General features: G+C 20.0%; 1 protein-coding gene across 3 annotated transcripts in view; it reads left to right on the forward strand.

The window, feature by feature from the left end:
• The window catches only part of LOC129606139 (tyrosine-protein phosphatase Lar), a 167,154-nt gene that overhangs the window by 129,580 nt on the left and 16,417 nt on the right, over positions 1 to 21,157 (forward strand). For all 3 annotated transcript variants that reach the window (XM_055516259.1, XM_055516261.1, XM_055516260.1), the window contains 3 exons: positions 3,236 to 3,386; positions 3,470 to 3,606; positions 11,382 to 11,678. In XM_055516259.1, the coding sequence (XP_055372234.1) occupies positions 3,236 to 3,386; positions 3,470 to 3,606; positions 11,382 to 11,678 (585 nt within the window). The remainder of the gene's footprint in view (positions 1 to 3,235; positions 3,387 to 3,469; positions 3,607 to 11,381; positions 11,679 to 21,157) is intronic.

Below are 21,157 nucleotides of genomic sequence, written 5' to 3' on the forward strand. Positions count from 1 at the left end.
ATAAATATTAAAATAAAGTGGAAAATTTTTTTATATAGTTGTGCAATTATATAATATGAATTCTTTATTTAAATATAAAAAAAATATATAATAAATTTTTTCAATTAAATACACTTTGTGAAATTGAAAAAGAAAAATTTTATTATAAATAATTTTATTTTATTTTTTTATAATTTTTATTTTATTTAAATATAAAAAAAATAACAAAAATATTCAAAATGTACAATAAATATGAATAAAATGAGAAACAAATTTATTGAAAAAGTTTTCAAATTTTAAATTCTTCATTCAAAGAGAATTTAATTTTAAATGCTCTCAAGTCAAAAATTGGTATTTCTAAAAAATTAATAATATGAAATCCTTAAAATCCATAAAATATAAAGATCGTAGTGAGTTCAATATCAATAAAATTGATTTTTGTTTTCGAAACTCCTAATATTTAATTTTTGTGACTATCATAACAATTGGTTCAAATTTGGATTTGCAATTTTAACTGCGAGAAATCTTATATTTGCTAAAACTACACAACAATAGAACTACTAATTAGAATCGCTGACAATGAAAACTCTGGTAGCAGAATGATTGATTTATATTTTAATTATATTTCAATAATGAGTTCTTTTCTAAATTAAGTTATTAATATAAAAGCATAAAAAAATTTTATGTTGTCGATTTAACAAAAGATCTTTTCCAGTATTATCAACAAAAACGGAATCCACTTTCTGGTAAATTACAAAAACCTACTGCCGCATTTCAGATCTTTATTATAATTATTATAATAGATTTTTATAATTTTTTATTTAATTCCAATTTGAATAAAATATCTTCTCAAATTCTTCATAATTTGAAAAAAATTCTTACTCAGTTTCAAAGTTTTAATAATTATGGGCCTCATCTCCATTTTCTAAACTTATACAGTTTAATCGTATATCTCCTTTTTTTCCTTCTAACATTTTATTCACTTTCAAATCAGAATTCTCCATTTTTCTTATTTTGGATATTTCATTATTCCAACAAGATTATTTCGGTTTTTCAATTGGATTTCGGAATTTTTTTCCTCAAATAATCGACTGGACTTCTTACTTTCAAAAATAAAGTGAATAAATTTTGTATACACTTTAGAAAAAAACGCAATACCGAATAATTTTTCTCACTCGAAAATTTCATTATACCAATATTATGATATCACTTTCTTCTCACTTTGTGAGTAAAATAGCGAGATACACGAGCAAACTCTTAACTTACTTGAAACACTTTTTTTTTTAAAAGTGCAATATTCAATACAGTCAATACGGAAGATATTGCTCCCAAAAGTTAAATTTTCTTAATTCACTTTAAAATTTTGAAAATGTTTGATAAAAGATTTTCTTTATAGAAATCTCATAACCAAAATATTATTAACACCTTATCATAATTCACATGTAATTTAATTATTTTTTTAATAATTTAATGATTTTTATTTAAAACTTAATAAACAACTTTAATTCTTAAACCCATCATATACATATATGAATGTTCCTCCATATTTTATATTCGTTGTGTATAGATTTTAAAAATTATTTATTTAAAAAGATCAAAAATAAATTTAATATTTTGATAGATCAAGTTAATTTTCAAAAAAATTAACACAATTTTTAATTAAATTTTAATATTTTAATTGTATATTCAGGAAAATACGCAACTTCAATTGAAATTTTCAAAAGAGGAAATTTTAAAATAAAAAGGAAATATACCTGAAACATTTTAATTAAATTATACTTGTGTATGTAAATAAAAATTTCGTATATAATCATTATTAATTTTTTCTGAATCCTTTTACAAAAAAAAAAATATTATCATTATTATTGAACCGATTTACTATGGTAAATTTATCATTTTTGAAGATTACAAAAGTATGTGCTTTTTTATTCATGTATGAAGTTTAATTGCCGATATCAAAAAATAAATATAATTATTTATAAAAAAAAAAAAAAATAAAAATAAATAAAATGAAAATTCATAAAAATATGCAAAAAAAAAATTAACCTTTGTAAATATTTTTTCAATTTAAATGAGAAAATTTTTGCAACTCAAAATATTCAAAACCAAAATTAAAAATAAATTTAATAAAATAAGAAATTGTAAAATAGTTCTTCGAGTTATGCAATATTACATTTATTACAAAGAGTTTTTGTTAGAAATTGAATTGTCAAGTTTTTGAACGGAGATAAATGGGCTAATGTACCTAATATATGTGCAACACAAAATACAAAATGGTTAATTAAGTCAATTAACTTCCTTTATTTTATTTCGCAAATTTGACAAAAAAAAATAATTAGAGAAAATAAATTATTATCACAAATTTAAAAAAATTAAATAAATTGCTAATTTTTCGCGTAATTCATACTCGATTTAAGAAAATTTGCTTATTAGTTTTACTCTAACCATCCGTCCGCCCATCTATTCTTCTGTTTATAAAGCTTCTTAAAACAGAATATTGAAATTTTGTATAGAAATGAATCTGTGCAAAAACGCATTTCTCATCAGAAGAAAAATCTTACCCATTTTGTATATCTTTCTTCTTATCCAAAAATTAATGGATTTTCGAAAATCTAAAAAATTTTGTTTGTTAAAAATTTAATGTGCCGAAATCATAATTTTTTTCTTAACTCCGCAGAGACGGGCAAATAGTGACAAACTTCTTCTGTTCCGAAATAACATAAAGCAAACATTAGAATTGAAAAATTGACTGACGAAATTTAATAATATTTTAAATTTTTTTTAAATTTTTAACACCGTCCTTCAATTTAACATGAAGTAAATTCCAAGGTATCGCCTTTCAAAATTACCAATATTTAAATTTTCGGTTTCTTATTTTTAAAAGCTGTAATCTTTTCTAAATAACTAATTCTAACCACTAATTGTAAACCTCTTACCATCAAAAAACATTATTTGTCCTCTTAACTCCTATTGTTTTTCGACAAATTTGACTATTACCTTAACGGCTGTTTTTAATGTTTGTTCTCTTCCTGAAAATGTACAATCAGTTTTTTTTTGGACAATATATAGTATTTATTAATAATACTAATTCAATTTGAAGATTTCGTTTTCCAAAAAATGTTTTCATTTATTCAAAGAAAATGTGCTAATTTCAAAAACCGATGATTCTATTCAAATTTATTTTCTTTAAAATACCATATAATAATATATTATAATTCTATATACACACAATAACATTTATCAATTATATTTATAGGTGTTCCCTCACAACCAAGTGATTTTAGAGCCACTGATATTGGTGAAACAGCTGTTACATTACAATGGTCGAAACCAACTCATTCCAGTGAAAATATAGTTCATTATGAATTATATTGGAATGATACGTATGCAAATCAAGCGCATCACAAGTAAGATAACACCTAACTACAAAATAAAAAAATTTAAATTTTATAAATTTTTTCATTATTATTTTTTTTTTAAATATTTATAGACGAATATCAAATACAGAATCATATACATTAGATGGTTTATATCCAGATACATTATATTATATATGGTTAGCAGCACGTTCTCAACGTGGAGAGGGTGCAACAACACCACCAATACCCGTTCGTACAAAACAATATGGTAAGAATAGAATTTAAAATTGATTTTTTTTATATTAAAAAAATTTTTTATATAATTTTTATTTTATATACTCGTATATTTATATAAAAAATATTATTTAAAGAAAAAAAAAATAAGTTATTGTTATATTAGAATTTTATTGATTTATTATTATTTTTTTTTTGTTTTTTGGTTTTTTGTTTTTATTTTTTTTATCTTATATATTATAAAAATAATATTTATAGTCTCTCTGATAACGAATTATTTATAGTTTTTGTTTGAATTTTTTGTTCTAAATAATTAAATGGGGGTTATCTTTAAACTGTTATATATCTGTTATACGAATAACTTCGACTATATTGTAAAAAACAAAAATAATGAAATTTTAAATTTCTTTTTAAATTTCATTTGGAAATTGTTTTTTTTTTGTTTTTGAAATATTGAAAGGAAATTTGTGTTTCCAAAGTAGTTATTTAAAATGGGTATGGATTATTTGGGGGTTTTTTAATTTGGGATTTTACTATTTTTAAATAACTATTCGTATTAAAAATTCTTTCCCTATATAATATCCTTTTTTGAAATTTAACAAGGATGCACAATATTTAAATATAATATGAAGAATCATATTTTCTCTTTCTTAATATTAAAAAGTTTCATTGTTCTCCTGCAAGTTTTGTCGGTTCTTTTATTCGATAAGACGCGTTTTGATTTTTGAATAAAAGGCTATGAAAAATATCAAAAAATTAATTAGGAATTTTTTTGAAATTTAAGATAATTAAAGCCCATATATCGCCTAAATTTTTTTAATAACATTAAATATGATATTTTAATAAACTCTGTATATTTTAATAGTATTTGTAAAATTATATAGTATTATCCAAATACAACTAGTTCATATTGTTAAATTGTCATGTTACAAATACGTAAGAAAAGCATTATTTGAATAAAAAAAAATTCCGAAAAAAAGTTTCACAATTTTTTTTTACCACCAACAAAATTTTTATTTCCAAATTAATTTCAAATAATGTTTTTAATAAAAAACAAATTAGTTGAAATACAAAAATTTTTGTAATTTTTTTAATAAAAATTATAAAAAAAAAAATTTTAAAATCTTAAATAAATTTTAGAATTTTCTGAATGAATTTCTTTAAATATATTAGAGCAAAATATCTTTTATAATATAATATGCATAGATATACTGTAATCACATATAAATATTTGAATATATTATACCCTGACTTAAAAATTACACTAATTCTAGATAAATACACAATTCAGCTTATGAATTATATTTGCTGAATTGTATATTAATACTGTATTATTGCAATTTTAAAGTCAAGGTTGCTTAATATTTAATTAAATATAAGCTATTGGTTAAAAAACAGTATTATGGGTAATATTAATTTAAAGAAAAAAAATTTTTTTACTAACACATTTTATACACGCAAAATATTTACATTATAATGAATGATGGGTTCTTCAGCTTCACAACAACAAACATATACATATTTTATAAACAATTTATATTTTATTTAAAAAAAATTATTATAGTTGAGATTTAATTATAAAATATTTAATTAAATATTATTTAAATTTAATTTAATTGATATACAGCTTTCAAGTGCATCACCAATTAATTGGTAATTATTACCAATTTTATTATCATTACGAGATGATGATAATCAAATTGATTACGGTCTCTTTAAATTTTGTGTTCGTATTCTTGAAAATATAAAAATAATTTAATAATTTATTTATAAATTGTTTATAATTTAATGCAATATTTAATTCATATATATTAGAATTAATAAATTACTCGAATTAAAACAGCAAAATTATTGAAACATTTCATTACAATCATTATTATAACAGTAGTTGCTGTTACAGTATTATTAAATCAAATAACACACAATTTTTTTTTTTGGTATACTAAATTAATAACAATTTATTTTTAATTTAACAACAAACATTTAACACAATTTTAAGGGTTTTTTCCAGTTCAATTATTATATAAAATAAATATTGAAATGAAAATTTTCAAATTACCTACTATATTATAAATAAAGAATAAATTTATAATTATTATATAATTTCATATTGTTAATCCATGTTGTTTTCATTCATCGAAACTGTTAAATTTCAAGATTAAAATTTTGAAAATTTAAAAATTAAGTTCAATATTTTAAATAATTCTTATATAATTGACTTACTTATGAAAATATCGTGTAAATAAATTATATTTAAAATTTAAATTACTCAGCCCTTTCAATGAGTTCGATTCAAATAATTAGTCACTTTAAAGTATTAATGAACTTAAAATTAACTGCAATTACGGTTAAAAAAACTATTTTTTATAATTATTTAAAACATTTCTATATAAGGTCTTTTATGGGCAATCTTAACTCCATATAATTCTGTGATTACGAAGAGAAGCAGGCTAAATTAAATTTGGCACTATTTAATTTTATTTCAAATTCAAAATTTCAGCCTAAATTTTATTCGAAGCGCAACTTGCTAAGCAAAAAGCAAAATTTCTAAAATTTTCAGAATTTCCGTATTATTTATCATAATTATAAAATATAATATGAATTAATTAGGTTACTTAAATCATTACATACATTATACAATCATTCACAATATATCTACAATTGAAAAAATAAATTATAGGCTGCCTATACCTATACACATGAAATTTTTTCACATAAAATTCACTGAGCTTATACAAATTAAAACAAAATTTTTACATAAAATATTTTACACAAAATATTTTACTCAAAATTTTAAACTCAATATATTTTATTATAATTAAACAATCATACTTAAAAACCTATATATACCTATATATATATATTGTATGTATGTTATTTTTTACGTAATTAAAATAATTAATAAAAATATAAATATGAGTTTGAAAACTAAACATGAATTTCATAATTATATACATATAAACCTATATACTTATTATATCCTTATATTTATGAGAGTTGAGTGTGCTGTTGTTAATAAAAAAATATATATATATATATATGAGCCTACCTATACGATATATAATTATGTAAATATTTTATCTACACTATTCAAAATTTAAGTAAATATGTTTTAATGTAAATATATACATATTTTATAAATTAAAGCATGAAATTAAAATACACTCATGTAAAATTTGAAAATTTTTTGTAAATAATTGTAAATTATATAAGCACATTTTTCATTTACACAAAAACCACAAAAATTTTATATTTTTCTCAGTGTATCAGAGTAGTAAAGCTATTTAAAACATTATAATATTCTGTACAATATTTTGAGCTATACTGTAACTTCAAAAATGTAGTAATACTGTAGTAATGCACAATTCAGTACGATTCAGTGCAATTAATGGCGTATTGCTACAATTTTAAAGTCAGAAATAATTATGATTTTTAAATAATTTATTAAAAATTTTCATTTTAATTTTATTTATTTAAAAATTTTAATTTTTCGTATTTTGCAATATTATTTGTAATATTTTTATTTTTAACTTCATTATTTTTAAGATTTCAAATTTTTAATTAAAATTTATTATTATAATTTTTTGTTTTATTTTTATACACATGTACTCACATATTTTTAATATACTCGCTTTTTTCTTATTCTTATATAAGCATCTTGTTGTTTAAGAATTTCAAAATAAATTTTTACAATAAAAATGCACTTATAGCAATTTGGCACCATAAAAACACAATATTGTAGTTGTAAATAATGTAAATATGTAGTTGTAATTTTTAGAATTCACAGTAGTTGTATGTGTAATTAGATATTATAATAAAATTATTGTAATTATTTTAGTAGCCAAGTATTTAATCCAGATACAATTATTATATGTTTATTAATTTTTGTACATAATGTAACTATGTAAATATATATATCTATATGTATATATATATATATATACAATTGTTTAATAATTTTAATTTTTAATTTATTTTATCTTTATATATAAGCAAATTTTTAATTTGGTTTATGCAAAAAATCTATAATATTATTTTAAAAAATATAGGAAAACAAAAAAAAAAAAATATATACATTTTATTAGAAAATATGATTAAAAAAAAATTATTTATTAATTTGATTTTAAAATCTATTATTAAAAAATTAAATATAATAAAATTTTTAATATAAATAAGAGAGAAAAATAATTAAAAAATTAATAATATTTAGAATTCTATAATTCGTAGATAATAAATTTAATTTAATAAATTAATTATTTTGAGAATAAAGCTTTGCAATTTTTCCGAATTGCAATTCCTTGCTTATCACATATATAGGCTAACAATTTATTAAATTAAATTGAATTAAATTTAATTTAACACTGTAATTGTTTCTATTGTTTAATCCAGACAATTTCATCTTTAATAAAATCACCAATATTTAGAATATAATTGACACCCATACGATTGAATTGTTGAGTTTTGTGATTGATACTCGTATTTTATACAATTTGAAAAAATAATTTTTTCAAATATTTGGCCTTATTTCTAAACAAGTTCCTGTTTAACTTAATTATAAGATACCTGAAAAAAACAATAATATTATTTAACTAGATATTATTAAAAACGTTATATTTCATCCATAAGAACTTAATAATGTTCTTAGACTAAATCATATTTTGTACGGGTATAAAAATAAACAAAAAAAAAATTATTAGTGTTGAAAATATTTGCAGTAACTGTTATGCAAGTGTGGCAAATATTAAATCAATAAAATCATAACATTTGCTATTGTTTTATTATAACATCGTTAATTGAAAATAAATGATTATAAAAATAAAGGTGCGTTTCCACACAATGTCCGGACATTTGGACAATATTTTTAACCAAGCAAAATGTTTCATTTTATTAGCATATATACAAAATTAAAATAACTTGACAGTTCGTTCATCTTCTTCTTAGTGTTAAAAAAAATTTAACTTAGGCTGAAACCTGAAGTCAAAAAACACATATTTTCTTAGATAATGTTATATTTTTATTTACGAATTGATTCTAATGTCAGATATCTAAGTATATAAGAGGAAGTAAATTTTATTATAAAAATGATTTAGTTCGGACTTTTAGAAGGTCAGAAGAAATGCATCTTAAACAGCAGTAATAATTATTATGATTTCGACTATTCTAAAAAAAAACAAACAATAACCCCCAAAAATATGCAATTTTTTTTTAATTTGAAAAATTAATTTTTTTTTTATCATAATAATTAAAATTTCATACATTTCATTTTAAAAACTCAATTATTGTAGAATTTAATCTTTGACATCCTAGGTATACATTTATTATACAAAAAATTAAAAAAAAAAAAACATTTAAATAAAAAATTTGGCAAAAAACAATTTTTACACTATAAAAAAAAACTTGTTAATTTTTATAAATAAAATAAAAAAAAAATAATTTCAATAATCTTAGTACTTTAGCAAAATTTTTATAATTTAGCATGACAAAAATTTAGTTGCTATGCTACGAAAAAAAAAAACAATGTACAGCATGTTTTATTGCAAAAATTGCAACATTTTTTTTTTTTTAATTTTTATATTGTAAATAATTATTTAATTTTTTTTAAATAATTAGTAATTATTGTAGAATTTTAAATTGCCAAACTTTATGATTGCCAAAAAAATTTTTGTTCAATTGTAAACGAATTTTCTTTTTATTTATTTATTATTTTAAATAGTCGATTTTATTTTCCATTTTAGTAAGATTTTTTTTTTAAAACTAATAACTTAATAAATAAATTACAAACATTCATTTATATATATATATATATATATATATATATATATATATATATATAAATTTAATATAAATATATTATAAAAGCTTTTCTGTTTTTTCGTTTGAATAAAAATTTAAAAAAAACTTATATATTCAAAAATAATTAATATAAAAATCAACAAAAAAAAAATTTTTTTATAAATATTATAAATTTTATATAATCTCAAAAAAAAAAACCTTATTTAATCACATTTTATCATAAATAATTTAATAAAAAAAAAATATTATTATGATATTTTTAAAAAACACATATGTTTTTAATTTTTGTTTCTTTAACCGCACAAAATTAAAATTATACCGCAATCAAAGAATTCAAAATTAATTTAAATAATTAAAGAAAAATATATTCATTTATTATTCAATTATTATTAAAAAAAAAATTAAAATATAAATATAAAAAAATAACCTAAGTTAATTATTTTCGCTTTTAAAATTTTATTTATTTTTTATGAATTTACTTATATATAAAATTTATTAAAATTAATTTCTAAATTTTAATCAAAAAAGCAAAACATTAAGTAGCAAGTTTTTTGCATAAACCAATTGGAAATTTTTTTAAATATTTAATTTAATTTGTTATTTTATTTTTAAGTTTTATTTTGTATATTTTATTTATTTTAAATGTATATTTTTCAATAATAATATGCAAGGTGTTGAAAATTTACTCTAATAAATATAAACTATTTATGTACTGTCACTTCTCAGTATGTCAAATTCTTTCAATTAACATTCGTTATGAATTCGAAGACGCCAGAACGCAAGCGTCTTAAATTTCAGTATAAGATTCGCATTCTTAACGCGAATTATGACCTTAATTGTTCAATTCTATTTGTTAAATTTCTTTAAAGTACAATGTATAAGTAATGTACACAGAAACACTTCAACTATGTATATCAATTACAAAAAATTTCTTACAAATGGTTGTCAAATTGTAATATTAACCGGTTGACGTATTTGACACGATTGTCAAAATTCCTTAATCAAAATCTGATTATAATAATTTTTATTAATGTGAATTTAAATCTGAATGAATTTTAATATGAAATAATATTTTCATTCTGTATATAATTAAAGACTTGAATAAATATTTTAATAATCAAAATCTTAAAAATTTGAATTTTTTTATAATAGGCATACAAGACGTGTAGCGAAATCGTTCCCAGCTTATTTTATACTTTTTTATATCGAAATTTCGATTATCCTTGTGATAGGCATACAAGACTTGTGGCAAAATCGTTACCAGCTTATTTTCTACTATTTTATATAAAAACAGTTCAAAGTGATTAATTTTATGTTGCAGACTGCAAAACGAGTCTGCAACTTCAAACATCTTGTATATTTATTTTTTTATTTAAATATTAAATAAAGTATATTATTAAATTATAATTTAAATTTTATTTATATTAATTTATTGAATTATTTTTTAAAAAAAAAATTAATTTTAATTTAAACTTTTTTTTCTTTATTTTTTTTTCATTTTTCTCCATTTTTATTTTTCGATTAAAATTTCATGTCATGTTTCATTTTTAATGTAATGATCTCGAAAAAAATTTTTACTTATACAAAATTTCGAAATATTTTCATTTTATATAAAAAAAAAAAAAACAAAACAAAAATTATTTTAATATTTTCGAAACAAAAAAAAAAAAAAAATAATATAACATCAAAAATATTTATAAATAATATTTGAAAAATCATCAAAAAAACAACCGTATAAATACAACAATCAAACAACAACCAAACAAACATCAAAATAACATTTTCAAAACATAATAATGTTATACACACGTTCACAACATAATATACTATCTACATAAAATTTATTAAATAAAAAATTTTATTTGAAAAATCAAATCAAAAAAAAAAAAAATCATATAAATCACTCTCTCTCTCTCTTCATATAAAATTATAATCGAAAAAAAAAAACAATAAAATCGAATATTAAAATTTCGATTTTATCAAAAATATAAATGTTACCATATATATATAAATTAGTCCCTGGTGCACCGCCACGTAATATAACAGCTGAAGCAACAAGTCCAACAACAATTGCTGTATCTTGGCAACCACCACCAGCTGAACGATCAAATGGTCGTATTATTTATTATCGTGTATTTTTTGTTGAAGTTGGTCGTTCTGATAGTGAGGCAACAATATCAACATTAAATGGTACAAAAATTATATTGGATGAATTAAAACGTTGGACAGAATATAAAATATGGGTATTAGCTGGGACATCGGTTGGTGATGGGCCAAGATCATTACCAGTTATTATACGAACATTAGAAGATGGTACGTATTTTTATTTTGATTTTTTCTTTTATTTTTTTTTTTTTTTTTCTTAATGATGGTTTAAAAATTTTAATTTTTTTTTTTTTTTCATTTTTAATTTTATTATATAAAAATAAAATTCATTTTTATCAAAATAAATATTTAATAATATTAAAAATTCATAATTTTATTAATTTTTAAAATTATATTTAAAATAATTAAGAAAAAAAAAATTACAAATTTATATTAATTTTTTTTTTTACATAATTATGAAAATCGCTTTTAATTAATACAAAATTCATTTTAGGTCATATTTGTACTTGTATAATTTTATAATAATTAATTTATTTTTTAATTTTAATGATGTTTCGTTAATATTTGTTTTTTTTTGTTTTAAACAAGAAAAAATATTTGTATCGCTTGCATCTCATAAACGCAAAGGGGCTCTCTAATAAAATAATATTTACTAAGGGGACCTCTAATAAGAGGTTTTTTACAGCTTGATATATTTGGGCACAAAAAATGGGAAAAAGAAACGATATATCAGCCCAATAGTGAACGATCAATGAAATGAAAACTTTTATATTGAAATTGCGAAAAAATAAAAATAGCGGATAAAATTTGCACTAGTGGTCCCGCCACTTTCTGTTGTATACAAAGTATACTTTATACTTTGTGTACAATAGAAATTTTTGTATACTTTGTATTGTTGTTGTATAGTAATGCAAAAAATCCTTTAATAAATCTATCTATTGTATTAAGCTGTAAAAAACCCTATTAAATTAACATATAAAACCAGTTAGCACATTAAAATATTTAACCTTAATTTAAACAAATACCAAGTATAAAATCCAATATCATATACTCGTAATATTATTATTAATAACGGAACTTATTTCCAATACCAATTTTTTGACAAATATATACAAAACTATTTTATTTTGCTTTACCAACGATATATGTAAATGTATCAATGATGCATTCATACAGACATTGTACATATATGCATTATACATAAATTCTTAAAATTAAATGTATGTACTTTGTTAAATGTAATTAGACTAAGCTAAACCACCCTGTCTGTTACTCACGTATGTTGCAGACATGCAATGTACTTCGCCATTTCGTTCTTCTCTAAACATTTGTCGACCTTATTCTCTATCCGGTACGATATCCGGTAAGTAAACCTTGTTATCACGTTTAAATTTGAAATCCGGTATATTCTGCCAAAATGAATTCTCAAAATTTTAAATAAAAGCGATACAAATTTTTTGTGATTATAATTTTCTTTATAATGTCATCATTGTTTCTTTAATTTTTATTTTTAAAAATGTTTTATAAGGGGTATTATTCAGCTCCCTCCAACTCCTTGTTTACAGTTTTCATTTGTTTTATTATTTTGTATTTCAGCTTCATATTATGATTTCGTACTGAAAAAAAAAATATTAGTTTTATGTTTTGAACTTTTTTACCGAATTCCTAATCGCCCCTCCAAAAAATTTGATTATGCTTATTTTATTTTTCTTATTTCATACAAAATTTATTAAGTTTTCATCATTATACTCTTATTTTAATTCAATAAGAAATAAGAAAATAAAAAGAAATAATATTTTTGAATTTTGAATAAAAATTTTTTTATACAAGACTTCGTCACGTATTTTAAATATTCGATGGATTTCTTCTGCAATTTGAGCTAAGATAGCTTAAAAAATCGTCAAATTTTCATCATTGGTTTGTTGTCTTTTTTTTAAATTTGTCATATATGGCCATAAATTTATTGAAAAATAGGAAAATAATCAGAAATTTGCTACGTTTTATTAATAAAACTTATAAATTTAAAGTTATAATTTTTAAATTCCAAAAAATAAGGAACCATTATGGGATTTATATCCTTATATCTGGAGTTTCAATTGGAACTGCCAAAAATATTTTTAAATTTTCATAACTTTTTTGTCTGTACAAAAATTTGAACAAATAAACTTCGAAAATTTTAAAATACGTGGCAAAGAACTGTTGTGTGTGTGTATGTGTCACTTTTGTTTGACAAAAGAAAAAAGTTCACAAATGAAAATAATTAACTGTTTTCAGGTTTTAATCATCTAATTTTAATTTTTTTTTGAAATAATCAACAATTATTTATAAATATAAATTAAGATTATTTTTGAATAGTTTTTAAGAATATTAAACAATTTTTTGAAAAATAATTCAAATAGTTTTTTTAGCTTACGCACCCTGTGGACAACGAATTTTTGATGTCTACATTAATTTAATGAAAAACATATTTTTGCTTTTATAGAAAATTTTATATTTTATAAGGAAAAAAAAAAATTTTTTTTTTTTGAAAATATTAATAATTTTTGAAATATTTCCACGCAGAAAGTAGAAAAGAATTTTATTTTTTAAATCGAATTTATGAAAATTTTTCTAAAAATTTCAAATTTTCATAATTTATAAACTTAATTTTTAATATAATTGGCAATGTTTCACATGGAATACCAAAAAATTTACACAGTAATTTTCTTCTTTAACAAAAAACGAAATGTATAAAAATTATTTTTGACTGTTCAAATTAGAAATTTTTGAAAAATTTTCAGATATTCATGCTTATTGAGAGTAATAAAATAATCGAATGATTTCAGTATTATTGCCATAAACCTATGTAATACAAAAATTTTAATGTTTTCCAAAGGCAATGCCATTATAACAATACATTAATTATAGGAAATTTTGTTTTAACTCTGAATAACTCTACACTCTACACAAAACGACTGTTTTGTGTTCAGTTTTCCAATACGCATGATTCATTTCAATAGTCAATGTCACATCGACTCAATTCTAATTAATCATCATTTGTTGTTGCATTTTGTAAAAACTGGCGCCCGAGCAGCACTTTCGAATTATTAACATACTTTCCGGCTATCGTTTCTATGAACTGAATCTATAAATTAACCTACGAGATCATATACGTATAAAATCAACTGTAGTACGTATAAAATCTTTCGCCTCTCTAGACATTTCAGTACTGACTGTCTAGAGCATTTTAATTGAAATTCCCTCTTCAATTAAAATGCTATTTAATAAGGTTTACATGAAATATTAGATATGATTTGTGTTGATCTAAATGTCTCTTATAATATAATTTAATTATTTAACTATATTTGAAAAGAGTATCGAATTTCACGGACTCTCGGTGACTATACGCAAATAAAAAACGATGTTATTGTTATATTGCTTTGCCTTAAAATAATTTTTAAAGTAAATGAAATTAATTCTGATTGCAATTTCTTACTCAAAATATTGAATTTTTCGATTATTTCTTTTAAATATATAATAATTTTTGAATATATATTTTATACTATAAAAATATTTTGATTTTTGAAATAATTTCGAATAATTTTTATTTTAAACAATTGAATTTTTTTAAATATTTATTTTCACATATAATAGTTGTAAGATTTAAAATATTTTTATTTTTATTTTAATTTTTGAAATATTACTAAATATATAAAAATTATTATAAATGTTTTTTAGTGTTTGGACAGCACTCGCACTTAATTTTTTTTTTTTCCTATTTTTAATTTAATTTTTTAATTTTCTTTTCTATTTGAATTTTTTCAATTAATTTGAAACTTACATAACAAAGCAAGAAAAATATAAATAACACTCATATATTTTAATAAATAATTATTACACAAACATACATGTATGTACATTACTGAAATTATAAAAAAATTTTCTAAATTTTGAAATTTATACTCACACACTCTTAAAATGTATAATGCACAAATATTATAATCTTATTAAAGATTATTATTTTTTGTTTTTGCACATAATTAAAACTATAATATTGCACTCATTTTAACATATTGACTGCTAAAATTATATTCTCTCTCTCTCTCTCTCTCTCAAATAAATACTCTATTATAACATGTACGAGAAATGACATAACATTTTTGACAGTTTTACTATAATATGTTGTTCTGTCAAATTATTTTTTGCTAATCGACTTATTAAAATTATAATTTATTAAAATATAAGAATTTTTTGTATATGCAATTTGATATTAAGAAATTTGCATATTCGAGGATTTTGAGCGTTTTAAATTAAGCTAGAATTTCTGTCAGATTAAGAATAGTTTGTCTGTCATTAAATATTGTCATTTTCAAATTGTTATTGAATGTTATTTTCCTAATAAATTATATATATAAATTTTTTAACAGTCAATATGCTTCTTTACTATAAAAATAAAAAAAAAAAATAAATCAAATTAAATATTTTTAAACTCTTAATATTTTTATTGGCACATAAATGCATTTTTGAGGAGAAAAGCACAATTAAACGAGAAAAAAAGTAGGAAAAATATAACATATAATTTATTTTATTTTTAAATTATATATAAAAGCAATTCACAATTAAAAAAATTTTTGTATAAAAAAGATTATTATATTAAATAGACAAACATACTCAAAATAATATATAAACTTTATTCCTTGTCCAGTAACTATACTCTTACAATATTTTATAAATTTTTTTTTTATTTAATTTTTTAATTTTCATAATTTCTTTTTTATTTATTCAAAATGATAGAAAGAAAATGAAAAAGCACAAAATATTTTTGATGTGCTTATTTTGTTTTATTGGCAACACTTATTATTATTTCCAAAAAAAATGAGGTATTCATTTAATTTTAATTTATATATAGAAAAATTCTAAATTCTAAGAGAAATGTGTTCTTTCTTTACAATTTAAGTAAATTCGACAAAATAAATTCCGAATATGAATTAATAATAACTCAGAAATGGTAAACATACAAAAAAAAAACAAAAAACAATTATTTTCAACAATTAAAATTAGAATTGGCCATTGAATTTTAAATAATTTTTTCAATTATTTCTTTGTTACATAACAACTGTAATTTGTTAACAGCCTAATAGTGTTTCTCGCTTTTTTACTCACTTTTTATTCACTTTTCATAACATTACTCATTTTTTCAGTCAGTAAATTTTTTCTCAAATTATAGACTGAACTGGACGTTTTGAAAAACAAAGTGAATAAATTTTGTAAACATTCTAGAAAAAAAAACAAACGGGATTATACAAATATATGATAGTTACTCACTTTCTTTTCACTTGCCAAGTAAAATAGCGAGACGATCAGGCTCTAAATCTAAAACATTTTTCAAAAATAGTTTTATTCAATTATTCAATTGCCGTTTCGATATTATAATTGCAGTTAAATTTTTTTTGAAAATTGGCCGAGAATAAAATGATTACGCGCTCTTTTTTTAATTACCTACTACTCTTTGTGGCAGTAGGTCATTAGCAGTAGGTCCTGCTTTTTTTAATAACCTACTGCTTTATGGAATAATTAGAGAATATTTAAGATTAACCCTGTCGAAACCAGAGCCAATTTATGCATTAATGCAGTAGAGTCTTTTTTTTTTCAAATTTCAATGCGTTCGATCACTCTTATAGTAGACTTGTACACGCATATAAAATTCGAACAATTCCAAAAAAAAAAATATGTCATGAAGGGTTAAAAATAAATTGTTTCAATAAAAATGAATACCATTTAGAAATTTTTTTTTTTTATTCTTTGAGATTATCATTGTTTTTTTTATTATTTTTAATTATTTTTTTAATTTTATTGTGAAAATTTTTTGTATAAGTGTATACGATATTTAATAAAATACAATTTAATTTTTTTTGTGTATTCATTTATTTTTGTCGTATACTGCAAAAGAAACAAAAAATAATTCAGTATTAAAAAAAAAAACATAAAAGAAAAAGTATTGCCGTCAAACGAAAAAACAGAATTCGCTCCCTTTCCATTTATTTGAAACGCAGAAATGTAGTAGATTTTTTTAATTCTAATTTTTTATTTTATAATTTTTTTTTTTTGTTAATATTACCAAAAAAGCATTAGATTTCTTTATGAATTCTAATAAAATTTGCTATTAGAAAAATTTTTTGTATATCTTTTTCTTTTTTGATTTTCTTGGTCTGTTTTGAAAAAAGCAAAAAAAATTTTTGAATGAATTTTTTAATTTTCTTTTATAATATTTTTAATTTTTTGGAAAAAACAAACGAATGAATGAAAAAATGAATTTTTCATTTAAAATTTTAAAATTTAAAATTACGTTTTTTTAGAAATTTTTTGTATAGTTTTTTGTCCCTATATTTTGATATTTTTGACAAAAAAAAAAAAAAAAAAACAAAAGAAAAAAAAAGCAAAGCGAAAAATTTTTTGCAACATTTTTTTAAATATTTAAAAAGTAGATTTATTTTTTTATTTTAATTTTTCTCCTTTTTCTATGTTTCTATTTTTTAAGAATTTTTGAAATATTTAAACTTTATTTTAATTAAAAAACATCATTTTAAGTCACACGAAGAAAAAAAAAAAACAAACATTTTCTTACTATGTAACGCCGCCATCTTTCTTTATTTATTTATATAACATTTTTTTTGTTTCTCATTTAATTTTTCTACTTCTTTTTTAATTTTTACAAAAAAAAAAAAAGAAAACTCACTTTTGTACTTAAGCATATTTGAGCACCATTTATTTCTTTTTTTAATTTTAAATAATTTTAATTTTTCATTTTATTTTCATAAATGTAAGAGCACAAAAAGAAATGCAAATTTTATTTAAGAAAAAAAAAAACTTCAAACAATCTCAAAGAAAATTAAATTTCTTTAAGAAATTTAAGAAAATAATTTTCGATACAAAAAAAGAAATTTTGCTTTTAATTAATTAATAATTTTATTTTTAATATTTTTTTTTTCAACAATTGGAATTTTTTAAATAATTATCATTGCTGTATTGTTGCATAAAACATTTTTCGAATTTTATTATTCAATAATTTCAGTATGATATTAACAGAAATACGGGAAGGTACTCTATACATAATGAACCTCTCATTAAAATTATGTTTAAATTAATTCGAATTATTGAATGAACAAAATAGACAATGTTTTTTTTTTGCAAAATAATGTGATGATAATTTGCTCTATAACTCCTCGAACTATAATTTTTTTTTTAATTAATTTTTGTTTTTTTTTTTGAAATTTATTTTCAAATTATATAATGAATCATTTGAAATTTATTCAATCCAACTGTTATATTATAATGCAGAAAATATAAAACTATATAATATTATGTCATAGTTTTTTTTTGTGTACGAAAACTTAAAAAGAGCGAAAATTTCAAGGAACATTAAATATTTTATCGAAGAATATTGCATCAAAAAATATTCCTTCGGAAAATATTCTATCCAAAAATAAAATTAGATCAGAAAATATTGCATCAGAGAATATTCCATTAAAAATATATTCGATTGAAATATAAAAATCCATCGGAAAATATTTCATTCGATCGGAAAATATTTGATTGAAGCAAGTCGATCGAAAAATATCCCATCGGAGAATATTTCATTGAAAACATATTCGATCGGAATACAATATTTTGTTGGAAAAAAATTACATTAGAAAATATTTCCTTAGGGAATATTCCATTAAGAATATATTCGATTGAAATATAAAAATCCATCGGAAAATATTTCATTCGATCGGAAAATATTTTATTGAAGCAAGTCGATCGAAAAATATCCCATCGAAGAATATTTCATTGAAAACATATTCGATCGGAATACAATATTTTGTTGGAAAAAAATTACATTAGAAAATATTTCCTTAGGGAATATTCCATTAACAATATATTCGAAATATTCGGAACATAATAGTCCATCGGAAAATGTTCCATTCAGAAATATTTGATCGAAAAATATTTGATTGAAAAAATTCCTATATCGAAAAATATCCTTTCAGAGAATATTTCATTGAAAATCTATTCGATCGGAAAATATTTCATTCAGAAATATTCGATCGGAAAGTCTTTTACATTGTTGAAAAATTTAAGTCCTCTTGTGAAAGGTTTATAATCTTATTGCGATAACTCTCTCGTATTAAACGAGAAATATACAACTTAAATAGATAATAATTTCACATAATTAAATGTAATTAATATATAAGTACTAAATTAAAATTTCAAATGTTTCATTAATAAATCATAAAAATTTATAATTTCAAATTTTCTCTTTAAATTATTTACTTTAAATTTAATGGTATAAAATTTGGAAAAAAAAAATATATTATTCTTTATTTTTAATATTTAAAAATTATTATTTAAATAAAATATAAGATCTTAGCACACTCGTATGTTTCAACGTGTATTTTAATTTAAAAAAAAAAAAAAAATCACCTGCATATTTTTTTATCTATAATAAAATTAAGTAAAACATAAAAATTATTCTTCTATATAATTCAAATAATTTACTTTTTTATAATTCACCTGTACCTTTTGATTTTATTTTATATATATATATAAATTTTTATTATTTTAACTATAAGGAGAACATAAAACATTTTCTAATATAATAATCATAAAAAAAAGAAACAAAAAACAAATTGTAAAAAAAAATATATTTATATTTGAAGATAATTTATAATAGTCTGGCACCCTTTTTTAATCTTAATTTTTCGAAGATTTTTTATTTTAATTTTATAATTCAACAATAATAATAATAACAATAATATTGTAATTTAGAACGAGCACCAAATTTCTAATTATTATATAAAATGCACTGATATTTTTTTTTTCATATTTTTTCTTATTTTTTTTTTTTAACTTTTAATAATAATATATTTTTTTCATAATATTAAATGTGAGTCGTATAATTAATAATTACATTTGTTATGTAATTAACAATAATATAATTATAATAAATAATTTTAAAATCATTATAATTTTATTTATATTATAAAATACGTAATTGAGAAAAGATCTGGGTAGGAGGGGGTTGTATGAACCGGGCAACTATTCTTCGCAAATTAAAATAAAATATTTTGTAGAACAGTATATGAGAGTTAATAGCATATTATTGCCATATGGTCATAATTTAACAGCTTACTTTTAACAGTATAATTTATTTACGTTTAAATAAGGACTAAAAAATAATATTTTATTTATTATTATTCGATTAATGTTCGTCTTAATCTTGAATAAGATTTTTATAATCTATAAAAATCTTATGTCGCGAATTAAAAGCTTTAACGAAATAAATAAGTCTGACTTTTAAACTATAAAATTCCTAGGTAATTTTATTTAGAAAACACCGTGTATTTTACAAAGCACCGCTAAAAATAAAATAAATTTAAAACGCTAAATTTGCAAAATTCTTAGTAAATTTAGGTTTATTAATATTGAGTATTATAAACACATATTTTTTTTTTCTTTTTAAAAAATCACATTATTTGCACTGCTATATTATTACAAAATTTCTATATAATATTGGCACCTTTAATTCAGCACCTTTATATTATCACTTATCACGAATATTTATTATTATAAAATGGCTACGGAAAATATTTCATAAATTACTATTATTACTATTAACTACTATCGCTATAATTACGATATGATACTCGTATTTTACTTGTAATATC

This window comes from Condylostylus longicornis, unplaced genomic scaffold, assembly GCF_029603195.1.
Source record: "Condylostylus longicornis isolate FDR11 unplaced genomic scaffold, ASM2960319v2 ptg000017l, whole genome shotgun sequence".
Lineage (NCBI taxonomy): Eukaryota > Metazoa > Arthropoda > Insecta > Diptera > Dolichopodidae > Condylostylus > Condylostylus longicornis.